This window comes from Nasonia vitripennis (assembly GCF_009193385.2).
Source record: "Nasonia vitripennis strain AsymCx chromosome 1 unlocalized genomic scaffold, Nvit_psr_1.1 chr1_random0012, whole genome shotgun sequence".
Classification (NCBI taxonomy): Eukaryota; Metazoa; Arthropoda; class Insecta; order Hymenoptera; family Pteromalidae; genus Nasonia; species Nasonia vitripennis.
In genome coordinates, this window is record NW_022279600.1 from 2,223,132 (window position 1) to 2,237,793 (window position 14,662).

At 35.3% G+C, this 14,662-nt stretch overlaps 1 protein-coding gene across 13 annotated transcripts in view; it reads left to right on the top strand.

The window, feature by feature from the left end:
- LOC100114127 (double-stranded RNA-specific editase Adar) overlaps positions 1 to 14,662 on the top strand; it is a 266,817-nt gene that overhangs the window by 59,357 nt on the left and 192,798 nt on the right. For 12 of the 13 annotated variants that reach the window (XR_004345162.1, XR_004345160.1, XR_004345161.1 and 9 more), the window contains one exon: positions 13,597 to 14,421. Coding sequence is in view for 10 of the 13 variants with exons in the window: in XM_031921463.2 (XP_031777323.1) it covers positions 13,597 to 14,421 (825 nt within the window). In the remaining 3 variants the exon portion in view is untranslated. Of the gene's footprint in view, positions 1 to 13,583; positions 14,422 to 14,662 lie in introns of all 13 variants that reach the window. The other variant, XM_032601416.1, reaches the window with a different exon arrangement.

The window sequence follows — 14,662 nt, forward strand, 5'->3', positions numbered from 1 at the left end:
TAAGAATTCAATATGACCAAGAGAGATGGACACCGAAGGTCCCTCGCACAATTACGGCAGAGTATATCGCGCATGATAGTAAATTACATAAATTTCTAAAATAATTCTAAGTCTATTTTGAATAGTGTGATTGCGTCAAAAAGTCAATGGAGTACAGAAAAAAAATCTACAACACCGAAGTGATAATACTTAACAGCTCGTAAAAAGCCTATAACAGGTGCTCTGTGGCTACACAAAGTTTAGTATAAAGTTGCATATCAAGCGCTAAACTGTACGGATGAGACATATTATATGAGTATACACAATATAACATAATCATATAAGCAGTTCAACAATTTCATAATATGTAGTGCTACGATATTAAGATAAGCATAGAGCAAAAGTAAGTTGCATCCAAACATTGTCGCGCCCCCTCCGCGCTTCGGAAAACCGCAACATAAGTGGAAGGGCTTTTTTGGCACCAAAGCTCAAAGGTGCAGAGACTCGTACCCTTTTCAGTGGCACCAATCTATATCATTCCTACGATTCGGCAATGCACGTTTTCTTAATTGAATCCAATGAATTGTACACACGCAAAATGATATAGGCAGATCTCTAAGTTTACAGACTGATTACAGAAGCGGATGCAAAGCTGATGCACGCTCGGATTATTGAATCAGTGCAAGCTTAGTAGTAACGACAAAAACAGCATGCTCGTGTTTACTTTTTTTCTCTCCCTGTCTCTTTCGCCATTTCGAGTGAATGCAATACATACGTTGCGAAAAAAAGTTTTAAAAAGCAGATATATTTGTCACAGAAAAATACAAAACGTGTCAAATATATATATATATATATATATATATATATATATATATATATATATATGGACAGCTGAGCGCCAGCAAAAGCGAGTAAAGCTTTTTTATATCAATTATCGAAAGAAATATAAATTATTTTTAATATCAACTTTTTGTCTTTAATACTTAAGCAGAAAAGAGGGTTGGCGAGCGAAGCGAGCAGGGATGTTACCCCCCTAGAGTAATATAATAGTATGTATGTATGTCAATTAAAACCAAATTACATATTAAAAATAAAGTGAGATTAATCAAAGTAAATTGAGTTTATAACAATATTTTTGTAAACATAATATAACACAAACTCAAAATTGTTATGTTCCATGATGGGCTCAGTTTAATATTTATGAAACAGACATGGTAAGATACGGAGTAAGTACACAAGAATAGTTTGTATCTGATCAATATATTATTTAAGTTTTTAGTTAGCAATTACTTGATTTATAACTCAATTGATACCAACAATTCTGTGTTTGTTATATTATGAATAAAATAATATTGTAATATTACTATAATATTGTATAACTTATATTATTTAATATACTATAATTTACTTTATTCGATTGATCATATTTCTTTTTAGATCTGTAATTTTATTCCAATCGAAATTATTATGTTACATACTATTATCGACATGCACTGTAATATAGAATAAATCAAACTCGGCTAACTGTTTACTTTTGTTTGAAAATAATATTTTCGAGACATTACATTTTTTTTTCAATCAAACTTATTAGAAGTATCTGAAATATGGTCTAAAAATAAAATGTATGTTTTATAAACAGTTTTAATTACAAACAAAAAACACTTAATGGACTCGAAATTGACAATTTTTTAATCATAATTGATTTTATATGATCAAACTATGCAAAAAATGTAGTTCGATTAATAAAAAAGTACATTAATTAAAGTTTCTCATTAAGTTATAGTTTATATATTGCAACTGCAGAATTTCTCAAATTTTCAGTTTGTGGGCTCCGCCTCAATCAGTTACGTCAATGACGTAAGCTCGCGGCGCGTGATTAGATTAATACGCACTATTATATTATTTGCACGAAAAAGATATGAAATGCTTCACATCTTGCTAATATATATTTAAAAAAACTAAACTATACATTGTGAATTATGATTAATAAACGAACACATTTACTGATAATCTATTGTACTCATTTCATCGCCCCGATATTTTCGCAGCAATCTTGAACTTAACACGAAGAACAAAACCATCGACTCTCACACGTAACATTTGTACAATAATATTCATATATTACAATAGCAGTCCGCGCATGCGTACAAATATTTTATAGGATAATATTTGTAGATTTTTCTAGTCTTTGTGGCAATATATATATATATTGCGACGTGTAGCCTGTGCGGCTACACGCGTACATAATCACGACACTAATTCCGCCACATAATGTTGTTCCCTGCTGCATTTTTGCATACAACAGAGCAACAACAACACTGTTTACCGTTGCGCCAAGAAAGCTAACTTCACCTGCCAGCTGCATGGAGCAACGGTGGTTCCCCTGCAGGCTCGGCAGGTGACTATGCCCTCACTGTAGCGCCGCCGCGGATCGCCAGGTGTTGTCGGACACCGCAGTACCGACGCAGCCAACACACCTGCTCCTGCTCACACCAGGAGTCGCGTCGCGAAGGAGCGAGATCGGGACGAGCGCGGATAGCAGCACGAAGCTGAATGACGCGTGCGTATCGCCGCCGCACTGCGAGGGAACGAGAGCGGCAACGAGAGAGAGCGCGTGGAGAGAGGGGCTCGCACGCGAAACCCGCATGCCGTCGCAAAGTCGGCGCGACTAGTGGGGGGAGCGCGCGTACACCACTAATCGGGCCATGCCCCGCACTGGCGCAGTCCAGTGCGCTAGCGGGAGTTCCGTGCACCATGACTGCACGGTGACTTCAATTTAACTATGGCGCCAGATGACGCGTCAGAGCAATCTGACGTGTTCATGCTATCTCTTTCACATACTAGACGTTGATAGAAGAGAGCGTTCGTGCGGTTGACGCTGGCGGTGTCGCGCCGCCGGCGATTAATATAGAGGGCGCGGATTCGAGTTTCCGGGTACGCGCAGGACTTCGAGGACGAGAGAGACTTTCTCCTTGTCCAGAATAGTCTTAACAGCTCGATCAGACGTTTCCATCCAGCCATCGTGCAACCCCGAGTATTTCATAGAGTAAGAGAGAGAGAGATAGAGTAGAGAAGCCAGTAAGAAGGAAGGTTGAGGTTCCGAAGAAGAAGGATAATTAAGTCGTCGCATATTCGGCACGGTTGCCAATTCTTCATGTGTTTATTCTGGTTTGGGATAATTGTCGCGTCTCGGAGTTAAGTGTTTTACACCGAGCGAATCCTCGGTTTGTAACGGTTGAGACGCAGTTGATCAGACAGGATCCCGCCATCTTAAAATAAGCGTTTGTGCCGCTGTAGATTGCAAACAATCCAGCACCGTACCCGGATAAGTTACTAAGCCTCTGTAGATCGCTGAGCAATCCAGAAATCGTAAGTTGTATTGCGTTGAGCCGCTATTGATCGCCAAGCGATCCACCTTTCGACAAGAAGAATTATCGAGCCGCTGTTGATCAAGATCCAGCATTTATGAAAATCCTTAGGTTGAGCTGCCGTTGATCTTTAAGATCCGACAACACGAGTTCCCGATTAATATCTGCGTGTCGTCGTCGCCGATCAAACCGTGATCGAAGCGGCTGTAACGATAGTCCTTTCGCGAGTCATAATCGCGTCATCGCCTTTCGTATAGCCGTTGTCCGTCAAGCCGCAGAAATTCTCCGTTATTGCGGTGATTTTCGCGACGTTCTACGATTTTTCGCGCGTTTCAGCAAGGATTCGTAAAGATGCGAGGTGGTACCGAGCGTCCGATCACCAGCTAACTTCCAGGAGTGAATCTGAGAGGAAAATGCCATCTTGACGGACGATGCGTCCTTTGATTGCGACGCCGACGCCATTTTGGGCAAGTCGAATAACGAATATCAGAGTCACGAAAGCGCGGTTTGTTGGAGTTAATAATCAGGTGTTATCGTGTCGACAAATCTATTGTCACTTGACCAAGGATATAAGTCCGGATTGTTTATTTATTAAGTCCGTTTATTGTTGAGTGACATCGCGTCTCGAGTCTGTGTTGATTTATTACGGGGAAACTTGTAATCAGACCAAGTCTGATCCATCCTGGGGGTTGTAGAATATATGATTATTGTTTTGTTCAGCATAAACCATTGTGTATAAAGCTTTATTTCTAAACCTCTGCCACGCCAGGCTCGCCTGTCCTAGTACCTATACGTTGTTCTTCTTTGTAGATATAAGAGTCCGCGGTAAGAATATCGAGTAGAAAGCAGTGTAATCTGATTGTTTGCGTCACCACAGATCGGTTATAAAAACGCAATATCACAATATTATATATATATATATATATATATATATATATATATATATATATGTATATACACACAGACAAGAAGGCGGGGTGAGGTCACTCCGTGAGCAAAAGAACAAGGCAGGAGCTTGGTAGAGATTCTGTATTCTGTCGAAGAGAGGAGCTCTGCTCTGTGTCGTGGTCGCCGGTGATCTGCTCGTTCCGCCGTCGATGCAAAGCGATCCCACGCGCAGAAGTGCATGCGTTGCACTTCGAGCCGTGATGCTTCTGAGCATCGTCGGCAGCGGCCATAGGATCTGTTATTGGAGAGCCTAGCGCTCGTCCGTGTCACTTCCGGACCGCGTGGGCAGCCGTCCTCGGCGAAAAAAACAGGGTTGCTCGGCGAAGCCGTGCCTAAAGTGCTAGCCTGTGTGTTAGCAGCGGTGCGCGCAGAGCGCGCCCATGCATTTGTATGATTTTAATTCGAATTTTTGAGTATGTCCCTGGATGCCAGTGCTTATAAGCACATAAGAAAAAGCGCAATGTCCCTGCGAATTGGAATAATATATTATTTGACGCAGAAAATCATATTGTCAAAGCCGACTAAACTTTGGAAGACAGTGTAAGTTAAATATATATACTAGCATAAAAAGCTCGCGATTTACATATTAATTGTGATGATATTTAATTATTTGACGTGTCATTATTAAATATACTGTTAAATATTAGATGTACACTCGATGGTAGTAAATTCTTGTAAAACATTTTTGAAATACTCCAATCAGATTGCTAGATTGATAAATTCTAATCAATCAAAAGCACGACCTTATAGATGTTTCATAAGAATTCATTAATGTCGAGTATAAATGAATGTATTCAATAAAGCCAACGTTCTATAAAAGTAGTTATAGCTACTAGTACACAGGACCGGCTTTAAAATTATAGAATAAAAAAGAAAAACCGCTGCCAATTCATTGGCACGTAGCTTCTTTCAACTAAATTTATAGGTCTAATGAATAAAATATTGTTTTAATATACAGTATAATCTGCCTGCTAATGTATGAGGCAGAATTTTAAAACATAATTTAATATATAAGTTTTGGCTAGTTCATTGTCCAAAAGTTTGCAGACTCGTCTGTTTTTTTATTATGGAATACAAACGCTGCCGTCAATTTTTTTTCACAAAAAAAATATATATATCTTTCTATATTATATAGTTGTAAGCGTGATTTTAATTGAAAATCCCCTCCACCCCCCTCCACCTACCCCTACACTTACCCCTCCACTTCCCCTCCACTTAATAACGTTAAATTGTTTAAAAAATAATGGTATTTTGATTCAACTTTGCCCCTCCATTTACCTCTACCTCCCTCCACTACCCGTCCACTACCCCTCCACCCCCTCCATTTCCCTCCACTTACCCTCAATTTTCCCTCCACTTCCCCTCCACTTTCCCTCCACTTTTTCTCTTTGGAGTAATTTTACACTTTGAGAAGTGAAACATTTTGAGGATTATTGTAAGACAGAAGAATGTAACAATTAGATAGATAGATTTACATCAAAAATGTAAAGATCAAAACCTCACTAAATTTCTAATCGATACATCGGTTTAAAGTTTAGAATGACAGTTTTCCACACCACCCAAGAGGTACTGTCGAGCATATTTTACTAGTCATAATACAATGTACTTTAGGTGCGTTGATTTTTTATTTTATTTTGTTGTATAAAAATCACCAATAATTTTACATAATTAAATGACATGATTAAATTATATAAAATTATGGTTATTGTTAAAAATGAAACGATTAATTCCGATCCATTTTTATTAATTAAATTTTGTATACAATAATCTAAAAAAAACGTGGAATCATCGCTTAGAGTCATATAACCACGGGAGTCTTAGATACCAATCCTCCTCCCCTAAGACTCTACCTCATACCATCCTCCGTATTACAGAAACTCTTTAAGCTTAAATTTAATTCAAAGTTCTTTCATATAAAAGTGTACAAATAATCAAAGTCAATTAAGTATTATTATACCATGTCCTATAATAATACGAAATAAACTTATCATATTATCTAATAATTATTTGTGTATCTGTTCTGTATTGGTTTCTGTTTGTATATTGTGTATATTGAAAGTTGTCAAAAAAATAATTTATAAAGAAATTTTTAGTGATTCTAATTTTCTATAATTAAAAAATTTTCAAATGTCTTAAAAAATAATAATTTGTTATAAAAAAAAATATTGTGATTGAATTTTGATGAAAAATATTTAGATAATATTGACGATCAATTTTAAGAAAATATAACGTAAAATATTTTATTTGATTTTTTTTTTGTACAAAAGAAAACTAAAATAATAATAATTTTTATTTATTTAACATTTTCTACTAGAGATAACGGATGACTATGCTTGCATTATTGACTGATGTTGATTTACATACTTCCAATCTGCAAATTAAGTTCGTTAGTAAATAATTTTATAAATAATTTAAATTGTTTCCTGCATCTGAAAGAAATAATTTGTTGTTCCAAATAATAATAAAAAAATGTTACAAATTAAGTATTTTTTGTAGTTAATTGAATATGATGTATAATGTTGCTTATATTTAAAATATATTTAACATATTTTACAATATACATCATGATTATTATCTTTGAGTTTACTTGGTAATACATTTTTTTTACAAAATTTTAAAATCTTTTGAATAGTTAAAGTTATATCAGTAGGAATTTCATCTAAATTGGAAAATATTGAAACTACATCCATTTCAATGTCAAATATTTCATAAAATTCTATTTGGGAATTTAACTCTTTTAATTTATTATTTTCGTGATCTCTTACTAAATAATTCAAGTAAAGTTCATAATTTACTTGTTCGATTAAGTGTTGATCTATTTGATTATTCAATGCAATTAAATAATCTCTGTGTTCAACATTCTCTACACGAACTAATGAATTTTTAACTGGTTCCCATTCCATTGTTAATAATCTTCTAAAAAATATAATAATAAATAAATAAATATTTTAACTTAAAAATTAGTATTTTTTTAAACCAAATTATTAATGAAATGGAAAAAGTGCGACGAACCAGCAACACTAGAAAAGCTGCAAACAGACGAACAGAATACATGGGACGAACAAAATTTCTATGCAATCAAACACATATATTGTAGCATCACAAACGATCAGTTAGAATTTGTTGGAGACGAGGATACAGCTTTAAAAATAATGAAAAAAATCGACTAGTTGTATTGAAAAGAGTCGACTGCATTACAGATTTGTGTAAGAAATAAATTGGATAAAACAAAATTAAAAGATTACGAAGAATCAATCACATTTTTTCAGAGTTTGAGAAAATAATAAGTAAATTGAAAAGTGCAGGTGCAAAAGTAAATGAAAAAGAAAAACTCGATTAGATGTTGAAGATGCTACCAAATTCCCCAACTTATGTTGCAAACTTAATTGATTAAATGCAAGAAAGTGATCGCAAATGTGAATTTTTAAAGAATAAAATCGAAATGTGGGAAACAAGAAACCCGAATGATAACGGCAATAAAAAGCCGAATGTAATTAAAGTAGAAAGAATTACCTACGGTTGAGCAATGGCTAGTTTTCGTTAATTTTTCCAACGTTAATTTCCCATAAGAAAATTTAAACTGCCCCGCAAAAAAATAGGTATTTAGAAATCATGGAAACCTAAGGTTTTTGGATTGTATATGACCTGAAGAATGAAAAAAGTAGCCCGGTAGGTGTGCCCTCAAATTTAAATTTTGTTTACTCAGACCCCCAAAAGTGTGCGATTTTCCATAGATTTGCACATGTATGAACACTTGACGCGCAAAATATTTGATTTGAACTGTTTAAATTCTGCATTGTGTAATATGGGCTTTGCCAAAATCAAAGTTGTAACACCCCGTACAAGCTCCGCAAAAAATTATAAAAAATATTAAAAACTAAATTTTGTTGAATAAAATTTTAGATTGTATGCGAGTATATCGCGCTTCCGCACTCTTCATTTAAACGCTCCGGCCCTATCTCTCTCTCTCTCTCTCTCTCTCTCTCTCTCTATCTATCTATCTATCTCTCTCTCTCTCTCTCTCTCTAGCGCGCACACGTACTCGCGCTCGATGCGGCTCTCACCGGTCGCCGTGCGGCCAGTGCGATCTTTCTTTCTCTCTCTCTGATGCGCGCGGGCTATGCCTCTAGCTTGTGGCAAGTCTGACCAGCTGCAACCGTGCAGCTAGGGTTTTTCTCTTTCTCCCTCTCTCTCTCCCTCTCTCTCTCTCTTACTACTCTTACTTACTTACTTTTTGCTTCCTCCTAGAGAAAGCTTTGTAATAGTAAAATTTTCTGTTCTGCTAAAACTTCGTAGAAACTCATTTGGAGGTGTTTAGAGTTCGAATCATGCATTTTTAGAAAATGTCTGTGCGGATGGATTAGTGTGTGTATATGTATGTACATATACCGTTATGATTCTGGAACCACGCAACCGATCGTAATAAAATTTGACATGCATATATATTTTCTGATTCTGAATTCGGGAAAAATTTTTTTTATGATTTCGATTATTTTATGGCCATATTATAGCCATTTTTCGATTATTGAAAAAATATTTTTGCTTTTTTTTCGATGAAATAATATATACAATATATTTAACAACAGTGTATCTAAAAGAGCATAAAATTACCTACTTTTTCCTGTAAGATTTTCTAGATTGATTGTTCCGTTCAATTTGTATGATAAAAAAGGTGATTTTTTGAAAAAATTTAATATCTCCATAACTAAATCGTCAAACGTTTTGAAAAAAATTATGACAATAAAAAATGATAATATATATTTGTTATAAAAATTTTAAATCATTTTGATGAATAGTTTACACGCTAAAAATCGAAAACTAAAAAAAATGTTTTTTTATGTCGTACGATTACGGCAGTAAAAATGCTTTTATTAAGTTGAAATTTTTGAAAAATATCGATTTTTTTATCACCTCGGCTAGGTTCTTTTTGCAGCCTATAAAATCGTTTAGTTTAAAAGATATCAGGATTTTAATTCTTTGTTTCTCACCCTGTGTACCCTGTATAAGTGAAAATTACGATTTCTGTTAAACCTTAACACTCGCTAACTAAAATTCAGAATTTTTCAAGAGAATTTGTAATTTTATGAGGTTATGAGGACCCTATGGTATCTAAAATATTGAGTTTTAAATTTTTTCATGAAAACTATATGATTTGATATTGTGACGGGTGCTTCTTATGTAAAATAATTAAGATTGAAAGTATTTTAAAAATCATTAATATACTGTATATTTGAACAATATTTTATTTACTGGAACTATAAATTTTGTTGGAGGAAGCTACGTGCCAAAGAATTGGCAGCGGTTTTTATTATTATTATTTTTTTTTAGAACTGTTAAACTTAGTACGGCAGGCGATACTGAGGTCCTCTCTAATCGTTGCTACCGTGACGTGGCTTGGAGTGACATCATTCCACTCTATGTGGCCAACGTTCTCGAGGATAATCTGCGGATTAAAGTCCGCTTTATCGATTTGTCATGACATATTGACCCTGCTCGGAATCCTGACGTCTTTTACTCGGCAGGTGTGAGCGATCCTTTTATTTTTTCGGGTGATATTCACTGACAGATATAAATGTCGAAGATCATTATTTGGATAGCTGGAACATCATCCACTATGGTGAGGTTGGTGCCACAAAAATCTGGCTCTGCGTGCATCCGAAGGATTTCATTAAGCTTTTCAAGGCCTTAGCGGAATCAATAGTGAAGCTCCGGGGTATCGGAGTCGATGATGTCTCGAATTATTTAGAGGGATGTTCGATGCCTGAGAACCACAAAAACATCCTCATTACCGAGAAGTATCTACGTGACCGTAATGTCTCCTTCCTGTTGGTAACTGAGCGACCTGGCGATCTCGTATACGTAGGGCTTAGTGTATATCATCAGGTGCTGAACTTTGTCGTGTGCCTGGTCGAAGCCATAAACGTTGGGGGTCAAAGTGGAAAGCTGCTAAAGACCGGTTCGTTACCTGCATCTGCGAATCCAATGCCATAGGCACCGTGGCCTCGAATTCCACTGAGACTGCTGTGATCAAGGAGCGGACGGTTCGGCGGCACGTTTGCCCCACGCCTAAATCCCCTTTTGCTACCACCTCGATGCCGCAATTCCATGCTTACTTACAAAATCCGGACGCCGCGGGCAAATTAGCCTGCATTTATTGTTTGAATCTATTCGTGAGTCGCTCGATTGTGAATCACTATGATCACGGTCCTGGTGGTAGAAAGAATGAATCCGTGCTCGTTCTATCTGATAGCGCTCCTCTTTGGCAACTTGTTTCGACATATGATGAATTGCCCTTAAAGGCCGAGACCGGCTCAGGTGTCTTAATATGTGACTAGATATTTATTTAGGTAGTCCGTTTATTTCTGCACTTATTTCTGTATTGTAGATCGTATATTTAAGCTTATAATTTCTCTCTCAAAAAATTCTGCGATTTTTTTAACGATCTCGTTCTCTTCTATTGATATATTTAACTCACAATCTAGGCCGATCATATACGTTACGTAGTTGACTCTACTTCTCTGCCCAGAGAATATATTGACCGAATTCTACTTTTCTAGCGTTCACTCTTTGAATAAGTTTATTCCAAAATCTTTCTTTGAAACGTTCATAAAAGTCGCTGTTGTTTTCGACTTCGCTTCGAAGGAGGTACCACCAATTATGTGCTTCTCTCTCGAGTGCTTGTGAAATAATGCATTTTAATTCATGACTTTCCGGTTTTACGAGAAAAAATTATTTTTGAGTTCTTTTTAAAATTTCATTGGTCTGTCGGTGGCTAAGCCTTTGAATTTAGGAATGTCGATCTTTTTATGTCGAGACCTGTCGGTCGTTGGCTCTCCGTTATTACTACGCAATTGAATCAGATTCTTGAGTCTAGTAGATTCTTTAGAATGTTTTTTGTGAAGCTTTTGAATTTTTTCCCGGAGTTGTGTTATCGACGCGGTTGATTCTATTTTTTCTTTAATTTTATCAAGATTTCATCGCAGTTTAGTGTTTCGCTCAATCAGAGTATCTTTTTCTTTTTCGAGCAAATTGAGGCCTTATTTGATTTTTTCAGATTCTTCTTTTTGCTTGACTATAGATAAAGTTAGAGCTTCAATACGCGCGTTTGCATCATTCAGTGCTCCTTCATTTCGATTAGTTTCGAGTTTTGAGTGATAAAGTGATGAGTGACAAGTGATAAAAAGCACTAAAACGTCACATGATAAATAACTTGATAAATTATGTGATAAATCGAGTGATTTTTTGCGTCAGGGTTCAGGTCAATATAGTGGCTATTATGTAAGACGTAAATAAAAATGCTTGATCGACTTTTCATCGTCCATTCCACTCACTCAAACAAGACCTCGGCCATTTTAACTACGCGTACTTACTCTTCACTCCAATACGCCTTATACGTCTCCGCCATTTTTGCGTTATCTGTCGATCCGGTCGAATGGCAGCCGCAAAACCATTTCTAACCTTAAAATCGCATAAAAATTCTAAAATGAATTTTCGTCTACCTTATCGCCCACTAAAATGGGATATCAGCTAGTCGGAAAATTTTTATTCCGATACCCTCATACTTCTCCACCATTTTCACGATATCTGTCATGTGTTTTATTTAAGTGTTAACAGACTCTAATACTCGTTATTATTTAAAACTTTAGACATAGACTAATCTCTACGAGCAATTTGTATTCAATTAAGTTTAAATGTTTTATTTAAGCTTTGAAGATATGCGAGCGCTTTGTGTATACGTGCGTAAATGTGTGTGTGTGTGTGTTCGTGTACATATCATTGGAAATGTTCAAAATATATAAATATGTGTGTGTCGCGCGCGCGTGTGTGCGTATACAGCAGGCACAATAACCATAAAATGTCGTAAACGACCTTAAGTAACTTTTTGCCAACCAGTTCGCCTACTTCAATAAGAAAAAAATGGTAAAAATTAGAAATGATAAATTTTAGTAAAAAAATTTGTACGGACTTTTTACCCAAATACCCCTATACGTCTCCGTCATTTTTATGATATTTCTTTATCCTGGCGAATAGGAGACACAAAGGCATTCTGATCTCAAAATAGCCTAAAAATCTTTAAATGACTTTTCATCAACTTTTTCACCCACTTAAACGGGATCTCAGCTAGTCAAAGAATATCTATTTAATTTCATATTATAAGTTGAATTCGACAAATAATGAAAAATGTTCGATTTTACATTTTAAAAAGGGTGAATATTTTGTTTTAACCCATTAAAGCCCATGCTAAGACTGGTTGAGATAGCGACAAACAAACTGTGCTATCCTTTGCATAAGTGAAAAATAAAATATACGTATTTGTTCTTATGTCATTTGCAATTGTTTATAACAAATTTTTTAAACAAATTACAAAAAAATTCATAATTTTCAAAATCTGAATGCGGGAATCGATTCTGGAGGTAAAATCGAGACGAAAACCTATATAACACTTTTTTGTCAGAGTTCAATTTGTTATCTTTATGTAGAAATAAACTATTGACAAATAAGTGTTTTCATTCTCTTGCATGGTATGTGGAATCATATCAGTATTTTTTACTGATAAATTTTGAGATCTTATACTGTAATTGGATAAGTTTATTTCATTTCGCAAATCCTTCCGTGTTAGAGATCACGTTTGAGTGGCGGGCTAACGGTTGAAAACATTCATACATTGGATCTATTCTTTGAATTAATAATTTCGGAAAACTTTTAGATTTTAGATTTTTGAAATGTTCTATACCTGTTTGCAAAAGTCATAAAGTAGGACACGGCAATGAACAATAATTCAATCCCACCGAACATATTTACAATAATTCATGTGAATATTGATGGATAAATACAATAATTAGCTTCATTCTATACGATTTTTTGAAACACTCTCAGGATGCCGAATGTTTCTTCCTACATTACACTAACAAATTGAACTCTGACAAAAAAGTGTTATATAGGTTTTCGTCTCGATTTTACCTCCAGAATCGATTCCCGCATTCAGATTTTGAAAATTATAAATTTGTTTGTAATTTGTTTAAATAATTTGTTATAAACAATTGCAAATGACATAAGAAAAAATACGTATATTTTATTTTTCACTTATGCAAAGGATAGCACAGTTTGTTTGTCGCTATCTCAACCAGTCTTAGCATGGGCTTTAATGGGTTAATGTTAAGCCTCTAATTTTGCGGACTTTTATTGTAAAACGGCTTTCGTGTATAAGTAATAAAAACAATAATAACAATTTTGTTGACGTTTAAAAGTATTTTTTCTACTTCATTTCAATAACTGTTTAATTAAAAGGAATTCGTTACAGGTGCAATTAATGCAAAGAAGAAACATAAAAATACACAGCCAAAAAACGCTGTCTGTGCTTTAAATGAGCTCAAAGCAGGAGCTACTTACAAAGTTGTTTCACAGACGGGTCCAACACACGCTCCAATTTTTACGATTGCTGTACAAATCGATGGACAAAGTTATGAAGGAAAAGGACGAACAAAAAAAATGGCTAAACATGCTGCTGCTGAGCTTGCTTTACGAAATATTGTACAGTTTAGAAATACTCCTGAAGTTCATCAGGCAATCAATTCCTCACATTCAACTATTCCTGTTGAACCAGACTTCACTAGCGATGTGACTGAACGAGATCTTATAAATGCTTTTAAAACATTACCTCAAGAACCAAAAAGTACAAACAAATTTCTTGATAAAGGTCCTGTAGCTTTAATTAATGAGCTTTATCCAGGTGTTGTATATAAGTGCTTATCAGATGCTGGTGAAAGTTATGCAAAATTTACGGTAGCTGTTACCATAGATGGTGAAATTTTTGAAGGAACCGGGCCTAGCAAAAAATTAGCTAAAGCAGCAGCAAGTAAAGCAGCTTTAGCAAAGTTACGAAATGTTCACAGCTCTTCATTTTACATTCCAGTGCCAATTAAAATTTTGCCTAATTACATTAGTTCTGGGAATTGGCAAGAGCAAATGAGTTTGCCACAAATGCTTGCTGATAAAATTGGAAAGTTAGTTAATCAGAAGTTTTCAGAATTGATGCAAAACAAACCCCAACACGCTAGGCGTAAAGTTCTAGCTGGCGTTGTTCAAACTAGAGGAGCTGACATGGAATTAATATCTGTTGCAACTGGTAAAATTCTAATAACTTATAATTTTTCAAATAAATCTATAAAATATTTTTCAAGACCACGTATGTATAAAATGGGAAATGGACTGTTGGTGAAATACGCTAAAAATACCATTCACAATATTTCTTGATATTTTGATAAAAAGTCTCCATAGACCAAAAATCCCATGTAGAAACATGTGTGCGTGTAACACGTATGTGTTTATGTGTCTAGAGGAAAATGGGGCTTATTTTCTGATGCTTA